This window comes from Cyphomyrmex costatus, unplaced genomic scaffold (genome assembly GCF_001594065.2).
Source record: "Cyphomyrmex costatus isolate MS0001 unplaced genomic scaffold, Ccosl1.0 scaffold275, whole genome shotgun sequence".
NCBI classification, from domain to species: Eukaryota; Metazoa; Arthropoda; class Insecta; order Hymenoptera; family Formicidae; genus Cyphomyrmex; species Cyphomyrmex costatus.
This window is the reverse complement of record NW_017276855.1, coordinates 946,604-957,020: the sequence shown is the minus strand read 5'-3', so window position 1 is coordinate 957,020 and position 10,417 is coordinate 946,604. Positions and strand designations below refer to the sequence as shown.

Genomic DNA, 10,417 nt, shown 5'->3' with positions numbered 1-10,417 from the left:
TCATTGCGTAACGGGAGATCGTTTTGTTTTTTTCATTTTTTTTGCAATTAAAAAATAACCGAATTTAATAAAAATAAAGTAAATACGTATAAAAGTAAACAAAGTTATGAATACAGTCCAGTGTATGCAAATGTAAATTATTCTGTTAAGTATGAAAACGAAAATTGTCCGCAAATATGACAATGGTACGTAATATATACGAAAATCAGTAATGTATTGTATTAATAATTATTATTAATTGCGCAATAAGCTAAATAGTCTAATATTATTTCAATAAACAGGCAATTGGCATTAAAATTGCCGGGGTAAAATCCCTCAAATATGATAAGGCTTAATGGCCGATTAACTCACCATTAACAAACACGTGGCTACAAATTGCACGCGCACACACAACATACCTCGCTAATTACTCCAAATTAAGATGCATTCGTGACAGGGTAGAAAGCAGCTTCATGCTCGCCGGAATAACGGAACGTATAACGCGATCACTTTTGGCTGTTCTTCCTGTCTCTCTTTAGAGCCATGGCGCATAGCGATCGATATCAGGAAATTAGATGGTCAGAACACAACGTCGGAAATTAAGTTTGAACCTTACTAAAGTACGAATCTAAATAAATTAAGTATAATTATTTTTAAAATTAGTTTATCATGCAACAAGGCTCTTGTTAAATAATCGCGTATTCTTTTTAAATGCGACCCTACGAAATTATCTCTTTTATAATAATAATAATTTTACTAAGTTATTACTATTTTCAATAATTTCATAACACAGCGTCTGTTTTTCTTTTTTTCTATACAAAACTTAGCTACTGTATAATTGGCGTGAATTAACTAGCTTTACATTTTAAGTCAAACGACGAGACGTGCTCTTCTCCTTTGCAAAATGAGACATACACTTAGCAGGGCTACGTCTATTTCATAGACTCTCGCACTTTAGCTTTATATACGTCATAAACGAAACGTCTCATCTAGTGAAATCTTGAATAAAGGAAATGAACATTCTGGATAAGGACTGTGCTTTTAACCAAAGATAATTTAGCTTTAACGATTGCACGTAGCACGCACACACACACACGCGCACGCACGCACGCACGCACGCACGCACATACACGTGACATCTAGAATTCATTGTCAACTGTGTAATCAATCGTACACTAAATTGTATGTTTCTTACTTAAATTTACTTTAGCAGACGCAAACAAATTCCGTAGCAATTTACATAGCTGAAGAGAAATTTGCTAGGAAATGCAAATGCACATTCAAGTGAACATCTGTTCACTTGTACAACTTTTCTCATGAAATCCATTTTGATAGCTTCTCTCTGCGTCCAGAATAACTCATTTCAAAATTCCGTATGTACGTTTGTGTGTAAGATAATAAAAAATTTTTGAGTATATTTGTACGAAATAAATTTTGGCGCCACGATTATTTATTACTTTAAACACTTACTTATTGTGTATTTATGGATACATATCATGTCATTAGTTAAACGAAGAAACAGCAAAAATCTCGAGAAAAAAAATTAAACACTGTTAGTTTAATTCTGTAATAGCTCGCATGTTCATATACATGTACAAAAAAAAGAACATTACGTTTAATGTTTTATAAAATACCTAACTTGATTTATTTTTTGAACTAAAACGTCTGCAATGTTCTCTTTCATTGCTCCGTCCTTTCGGTCTACATTCTACGCGACTTCATTACCGCAACCGTTTTGCTGTTACTCATTTCCTCTAACTTCCTTTCCCACCTTTGAGCATGTACGCATACATCACGCTGGAGAATTCAAAAATAACAGTTGAACAAAACGATAATAGTACTTTAAAATATATTCAACTTGTAACAAAATGACAGAAAATAACGTCTACTCTCTTCCTCGTCGGAAGATGTAAGTATAAAGAGAAGCTTAGCTATCCGTCCTAATGTGATTTGCTTGTTAAATTATATATACATTATACGTATACCAAAACAAAAAAAAATATCATAGTCTCAATTCTTATTGTGTAGTGTTGTTCAGATTATAAAAATTATTTATAAATTGAAGATTTCAAGGACTCTTTTATATAATAATAATTAATACGTTAAACAGGGCGAATAAGAGTTAAATTACAATTTAAAATCTAAATCTGATAATTTATTCTAATATTATACTCATATATTGCGAAGAATATCACATAGTTTTTGGCGAAAATTATTTATATTATAAAAATCTTAAAAAGTTCTTAAAGAGTTAAAGCTTAAAGATGTTTAACGTATTTCTAATAATAATAACGTTTTTAATTTTTATAACGTTGTCCAACTAGAATCTCCCCCGACAAATCGGCAAACACGGAATGTGCATTATCGCCGTCTTGAATTCCGTAACGCGCGATCGTGTTACGGTTAGTCATGTCTTAGCGCGGTGACAAATAATTCCAGCCCTTCAATTGCTGCCTCCAGGCGCGCCTCAGTATATCAAACGTTCGAATGTATGCCCGCGTGAAACGGAATCCTTGAATAACCGCGCGAGTGATATTAGAGGTAAGGACGACGCTTAAGCGACGGTCGTAAACGTGTATCTATCTTCGTCCGCCCATCCCTATTTCTACCCCTCGCAGGAATAAATCCACGTCCGTCTAGCTGCGAACTAGCAGAAACAAACGCGTGATAAATGCATTTGGGGGAGAGAACAGGACCCGTGCGGAAAGCGTATAGTAGCGTTTTGGATACACACACGCACACACATACGTATAGTACATATATCTATGTACAAAGGCGTTGAAAACACCAGTTTTGATAGAGATATGCTGAGTAATTTAACGAAATTATGTTAATTATAAACTAGATGACGCGCAAGCCTCGTTATTTCCCGACAAACACGTTTCGTTAGTCTCGCCATTAATTTTGATATGCCAACGAGGGTGGATGTGTGATAGAAATGTAATTTAAAAAATATATTTCAAGTTAAATATTTCAAAAACGCTTCACATGAAGAGCCTGCGAGAGACACATCTCTCCCTTGTATTAATTATGTGAAACTTAATATTAATGGAAAAAGTTTAACTGTACGACAGAATTTGAAAAATTTAATTAAATCATTTAGATCTCTCTCTTTTTGCTGACGACGAATGCTCTCCCTCTCTCGCGTCCTCTCGTGTATTCGAGACATCGTCGCTTGCTTTCAACACCCATAATACGATAAAAGGGTGAAAAAAAAAAGAGCGCATCTAATTTGCATAGACTTTATTTTTATCTTTTTTTGCTTTTTACATTTGCTGCTTCCTACAATCTAGTTCCCGTAATGCGGGTGAAACGAGAGAAAGAAGAAAAGCTTCGCTTGAGCGTTCGGGACACGTCTTTGTTCCTGTTTTTTACGCAAAAATACATTTGTTAAGCGGTACTCATTGCTCGTGGATGCGCAAGTTATGAAATCGTAAATAAAACAGCTTCTACAAGATTATATTCAAGAAGATATTCAAACGCGCGCTGTTCGAAAATCTTTTTTTATATAATAAAACATTTATATTATTATAAAATAGAAAAGAATAAAAGAATTCTCTTTTCTAATTTATTTAGATAGCTCGATAAAGTTATATTAGCGGCTGTATTGAAACAAACGGCTAAGAAAGAAAATATTAGAATCTATAAAAATATTTGTAAAATATTTTAAGATTAAAGCAGATAGATTTATAAGAGATAATCGCGCGATTCCGATGAAATTTGGCCAAGTCAAGTAACAGCGGGAATCGATTTCGCAGTATCATGTGAGAATTTTAACGATTAAAACGCGCAAGATTGTGCATTCCTGGGCACAGAAAATCTCTTTCGTCCCTCGAATAATCCTGCGTCATTGAGATATGGAAATAGCGACTCGCCCACCTCCAGCTTTTTATCCACTCTCGTCCCGTCGCTGTCATTCCAGCGTTCGCCATCCAAGGATACGATGACTAGGATGAGAAACGTGTCGCGTTTCCACGCAATCAGTTGCGATTCTACAACGGATATTGCAGGATCGCTACTAAGAATGCGTGGTAGGAAGACGTTGGAATTCTCGGCGGAGACGTGCGAGAAGCGGTCCGTCGTGCTCGGTTGGTGTCGGTCAATCATATCGGATCAGGCGAAGGTGAGAGTGTTGCTCATACTTCCGGATCGCATTCGCGGCAACACAGAATCCGTGTGACGGATGGTAATCTGCGCGACTGCCATATTGCCGGTCAAGAATTGGGCCAGAGACTCTACGCCAGCGCGGGCTCGACGATCGAACGGAAAGCCCATGGGTCGCGCGTCCGGATACTTGCGGTCCCGCAGGCCGCAGTAGCTCGCCGCGTCCTTGCACCCGGTCGGTTCGTCCTGTTCCACCTGTACATGTCGCCGCAGAACGGCAAAGCAATTCCTTTAGCGGGTTGTTCTCTCTCTTTTTTTTTTCTTTTTTTCTTTCTTTTTTCTTTTTTGTCGCCCGAAAGCAGAACGATATCGCGAACGCCTTCTCGTGTACTGGAACGTCGCTGTTAAAAGAGTGGAAAAAAGAGAGGGCGAGAAAAAGGGGCGAGGGATGGGGGTGCAGGAAGGTTTCCATCACCTGGCAGACTGTAAGCTCTTAAGCGCCGCGAGAGCTCGATAAGTATAAAAAGTACTCACCGCGTCACCAGTGTAATCGGATATCATGATGAAGAGGTCCATCGGGAATCCCTCCTCCTTGCCCTTAGGTACCAGCATGTGCTGCGGCCAGCCGCATCCACAGAAGTTGAACTGTTCCAGGTTATCGCCACCGATTGGTCGGCTCTCGTCGAGATTGCGGAACGTCCTTTCGAACGGTATAGTTATCGAAGACTCCGTTGATTTACGCTCGATGGTATTTGATCCCGGTCTCACTAGGAAGCGGACGAAAATTTCGTGAAATATAATAACAACAATAACGTAAAATGCCTGCTTTCTCTCGATTTCTTTTTCCAATCATTACGTTAAAAAATTAACTACAATATCGAAAATATTATTAAAGTTGACATTATGATTGTTAGAGATTATACGTAACGAAAGAGATATTGTTTTAAATCTAAATGTAGGCTCGCATTAAATCTAAAAGTAAGAAAAACGATAACGATGAAACTCATATAATAAGACGACTTACGTAATACAGTAAACTTATCCATCTCGATCATGAGCTCCTTCTGGTCTCTAAAGACAAAAGGCAATCCACGTTCGTCTTGTTTGGGCGCAATGAATATACGAACAGTTCCTCGCCGCGGTGCGTTATTACGATTGTTGGCGACGATTCTATATGTGAAGTCTGTATGATTCAGGTGAGTAAATCTTGCGAGAACCGGACCGCGAGGCGTAAAGTCCAAACCGCGGGATAGATCGACGTCACTCTTGGACCAGAAGGTCGAAATCTGGTTTGCCGGTTGATTCGGAGTTTGCACTGCTATGTCTGTGATTACTACGCCGGGGAAGTCCAACTAAAACCCATAAACGAACGAAAGAAAGCAATTAAATTCCGTCATTCTCTTTCAGCTTTATAGTCAGAACACCGTGATAAATTTCTGCGGAAAATTTAAAAAAAAAAAATTTAACCGGAGCTTAATTAAAAGACGCTTTAAAAATGAGAATAATTTAGAACGAAAAAGAAAATGTAGGAGCGTAAAGAAGTGATGAAACTAATTCTCGAATTTCAAGAGCTTTAGAGTCTGACGTTGAAATGACTGTTTAATTACAAAAACTGCATAAATCCAATGTTAAAATGTCAAGATTGCGTTAGTGAGATTTGATTAAAATATGATAATTACATCGATTACATTTGTACCTGTAAAATGTCAGATTTGAAAGATTTCCTCGGAGAGATCGCGATGAAAAAGGTCGACGATACCCCGTGTATTATATTCGCGAATATGGAAGAAAATTAAAGCCTCATTTGTCGAGTTAGCATTTAACGAGATTGTTCGGTACGCGGGTAAAAAAAATTGATAAGTTCCAACATGTCCAGCGGTCTCGTCGAGTTAAATGGTTTAACGGGACGTTTTTATCGTCAAGTGGCTGAGCGTAATTCTGGACCACATGGTACGCGTACTTAGCGGCATTATATACCAGAGTGAACCGATGATATATCGCGTAAGCGAGACAGCTGTGTACACCCACCTGCTGTAGGCTGTACTCGGGAAGTGTATTCTTGTGCTCTAGGAATACATCGTCAGTGAAGGCATGGAATCTGTAGAAGATGGGATCTCTCATAGCGGTGGCCGGTTCTCCCATGATACTGAACGTTTCCTGTGGGAACATGGAAAAAGAAAATGTTCCGTTTATCATATCAATGTAGCACGATTACTCGCATACAATTTTTAAAGTGAAAAATAGAGGCGTGCTCAGAAATTGCGCGTTCTTTTTTCTCGATCGAAACGCTTTATATTAAAAATGAAAAAGAAAATAATATGGTTGCTTTAACGTTCGTGATCAAAGGAAAGGTTATTTAGTGTTAAAAATTAAACATTTCATTAACATATATTATAAAATCAAGTTTTAATAAAAATTCTTGCAAATTTTTATTTTATCTTGTGCAACTTAATAAACGCAGTAATTGCGTATCCTATTACCAAGTAGCGATGATCGGGATCGTGGCAGTAAGAGATAGCGACGTGACCGAGATTGTGCATATCTCCGTACACATTTTGGTTGGGCGACAGGATGCTCGCCTCCATGATGTTACCAAGTACGTCTACGCCGCCGAACTCGGTCAAAGGCACTCTCTCGCCGCGGGGGCTGATGTAAGCGCCGGTGTGAATGGCCTCGTAGATGCGATCACGCCATCTCTCTAGGTCTTGAAGGTCGAAGTTCAATTGATCCACAGGGCGGTTGATATCTTTAAGAATCGCACCGGCGGGGCGGGCGGGCCAAGTGCGACTGGCCACCAATGAATCCAACTTAGGAAAGTAACCCTCCGGGATCGGTTCGCGCCAATTATGAAAACGCTTCACTCGGCCCAATCGGTTGCTCAGACGCTCGGCGTTGTATCTGCGAAAAGCGAAATCGAGAGGAATCGAAATAATAACGTAGAGACCGTAGAAATTCCCATCAGTGATACCTCAGGCGATTCGAGATGTTCAGTATTTCGACATAAATAACGTAGACTCGTATACTAGACAATAGGAAAGACGTTACAGAAAATAGACACTTGTTAAATGTGTAACTTTTAAATAATTAGTATAGTTAGAATAATAATAATAATTTTATCAATTGCAATAATAATAGAGTTGGAACGTAAGTTTCGCTACTATTGTAGATTACGAATTTTAGAAACATCTTTTGCAAATTAAAAAATAGCTCCTCGTAATAGGTCTTAATTCGCATCGCTTTCCCGCAATATACTTTCACAAGTACTTCAACACAGGCATTTAAATTTACATTTATTTCCGAAATTCATCGCTGAATAATTTTGCTCCGTTATTCTACGCGCAAATGCATTTCCGAGCTCGTTAGCAAACATTGTCCGAATACTAGGCCGAATTGAGACGAGTTCTCGCGTGATAATAACGATCAAGATCAAAATGTGATCTCAGTCGTCTATAACGCCAGCATGATCTAGGCACGATAGAACAGAGTATCCAATCTTATCGACTTAACGTACGTTCGCTGACGCACTTACCTGGCTTGGATCTGGTGATGCATATAGTAGAACAGCTCGCCACGCCGATCCTTGTTAACAATCCTGATGTCGGTCTCAAATGGATAGACCAGATGCCAGTGCCAGTGATGAAGATTGATCCCAATATCTTCCCTCCAGTAAGCTACGCGATGTTCCTCGTCAAGATCCGACGCAGTATAATCCCGTGGAATTTCAATAGGCACCTTTGAATCGCAAGGATAACGAAGAGAAGATAAAACGACTTATGCGTTGAAAATTAATATAAAGCTGTACTCGTTAGATCGACCTATTATATCTTCCATTATGGTATTATAACAATTTGTACACTATAATTTTTCGGTTAAGAGGCGATTATTGCTGTACGAGAATGCTTAAAATTGTTGGGATATTGTACAAGTTCAATAACGTGATCTGAATTGTGTAAATTTCGGAAAAATGCGCGATCTAGGAGCTAAATACATTATATTAGTTTTGTACTTTTGGATTGTACGTGAAACGATCGTACTTATATATTCTTCGAAACTTAAAGGTGAAAATTATCGTTAAAACAGAAAAGCTTTCCACGTTTACTTAATTTATATTGTCATCATTTGTCTTGCATTCAAAGAATAAGCCAGCTAATTAAACTGCACAATTGAGTAACGAGCCTGTTGGTAATTAATGCGTTAGAGAACAAGTACCCTGGAGCCAGCCGGTACAACATTGGCTTCCTCCCTCGCTCTGGCAAATATCCCGCTGTCGACGTACTTGTCTGGGAAAATTTCCGATAGCGGTGGTATCGGTAGATCTTTCGTGTCGGGACGGTGCAGAATCGCCACCGAGAGCGCGTAGACGAACATCTCGGGATTAACGCGATCGCGACAGTAAACCGACACCGAAAGAAAATCATCATACGTTCGCATACCTATAACATATATACGTATTAATAAATAATTAGCAAGACTTGTTGAAATCAAGTTTGCATGAACGTAACAGCGTATTTTTGTAACGATACATATAATTCGTTCAAATTTAATTAATGAACATTTAATTACGACACACTTTTACTTTTTACAAAAAAGAAGTTTAATGCAAAAGAAAAAGGTCACACATATAATTCGGTCAAGATAGGTTTTGGTATTATAAATATTATTTTATAACACGATGATATAAAAATATTAATTTCGATTAATACTTTTATGCAAATTTTTACAATTTATAATTCAAGCAAACTGCGAGCAGATTTTCTTTTTTAGGTCTTGAAATACAGTTTTGAAACATTTAATGAAACGTTTATTTACTTGACAAATACATACATCTACTTTTAAATTGGATCACAAACAAAAGCGAAATTTATATATAATTTTGCAAGTAAAGTAAATAGAACGAAATATAAATAAAGTCTTGAAACAAACCCAAGAAGATGTCGATAAGTCGCGCGGCTAATTTTCGATGCTTAGGAATGAAAAGAGAGAAAGGTTCTCGACGTCCAAGTTGAAGGGGGACACTCAAGTCAGGCAGACTGATTTGCTTCACTGGAACCTTCGACGCGGTATCATCGGCGAAACGATTCACAATGGCAGGAGCCATCTGTTGCCGAGACTCAGGCTGTAATGCGTTTTAAAAAAAGCGAATTTTATATACAAAAATTTGTATATTCAGTAACATTAATGAAGAAATATTTTTCTTCGTTCGAAGCGCTCTTTTCACTATTATAGACTTTTGCGCAAAAATATAAACAAACTTTGTGTAGCAAATTATTTTTAAGAATTTTTATATTCGAAAAATAAGAAGGGAATGTACTTAGAATCTGAGAAAGTCTTTTACTTCGTGAAACTATTAAAAATCTTACATTTCTCGAACGTATAGTGCATTACAATGTAAGGCTTAATCTTAGATGCGACTGAGAGATTTCAAGTCCTAGGAATTGCAGAACAGCATCAAACTGATGTAGTGGAATTCAATATTGATACGCAATAAGACCGTCAAGGATCAAGCTTACCAAGTAGTTAGCTGGTACATCAAAAGCGACTTTGTTCTCTCCCTTGGGTACGTATACCGGCTCCGCCGGTCGATCGAACAGATATAGAATATCCGATTTCTTGTTTGCCATTTTGACGATCAACAAGTAAGTGCACTATCTTGACAAGCTCGACAATCACGCGACTGTACGTCTCAGAAATCGAAATCGAAACCACTATAATAGAAACTAATGGAAACAAGAGTAAGGATCACGACGTTGCTTCTAAGACAACGTGTGAGTCTTTATGTTGCGGAGTACTTTGGTACCGGTATTTATAGAAGAATCATGGAGGATACGGCGGTTCATTGATGATAAACGATGGCTGTCTTCGAGCGACCGCAGGATCCGTTCGTGAAATACAGGACAGTTAATTCATACGCAAGCAGGAAGGATAAGCGACGAAAACACAGAGCGCTTAAACCAGATCCTGTGTTTACAGGTTTTCCTGTTTTTGAAGGAAATCGGTAACGATTAACCAGCAGCAATCGCGCGAAACCGCAAATAAGTCATGTTATTTCATTGATAGTTAATAGCACTTCATTATCTCATTGATAGTTAATAGTAATATATATATACATATACAGGGTATCCGAAATTTAAATGTCAAAACTTTGAGGGTGTTTAAGAGATCGATAAACTAAGAAAAAAGGTTCTGAAGAAAACTCGCTTTTGCTTCGTTTTAGAAAAAAATCACCAAAAAGGTAAAACGTAGGTGCTTCGTTCTTGGACGTGAAAGAGTAGCGTCTTAACCACCCCGATCACGTGATCTGACTTCCACCACTTCACACCACTGGACTTCTTTG

The 10,417-nt window shown here is 38.0% G+C and overlaps 1 protein-coding gene across 1 annotated transcript; it reads right to left on the bottom strand.

The window, feature by feature from the left end:
- Positions 1-3,220: 3,220 nt before the first annotated feature.
- On the bottom strand, positions 3,221-9,841 carry PPO (phenoloxidase subunit A3). The gene is made up of 9 exons (XM_018541071.1): positions 9,594-9,841; positions 9,007-9,199; positions 8,293-8,516; positions 7,613-7,815; positions 6,564-6,981; positions 6,112-6,240; positions 5,108-5,435; positions 4,618-4,850; positions 3,221-4,338 (listed from the first exon to the last, which is right to left on the bottom strand). Exons 1-9 carry the CDS (start codon positions 9,702-9,704, stop codon positions 4,093-4,095), a joined length of 2,085 nt encoding a protein of 694 aa, XP_018396573.1. The 5' UTR covers positions 9,705-9,841; the 3' UTR covers positions 3,221-4,092.
- Between the last annotated feature and the right edge of the window lie 576 nt (positions 9,842-10,417).

Coding starts and splice junctions, on each gene's coding strand:
- PPO (XM_018541071.1), bottom strand. CDS start 9,704: ATGGCAAACAAGAAATCGGATATTCTATATCTGTTCGATCGACCGGCG. Junction 7,816..8,292: donor TTGTACCGGCTGGCTCCAGG/GTACTTGTTCTC, acceptor TGCGATTCAAAG/GTGCCTATTGAAATTCCACG. Junction 6,241..6,563: donor ATCCCGATCATCGCTACTTG/GTAATAGGATAC, acceptor ATGTTCCCACAG/GAAACGTTCAGTATCATGGG.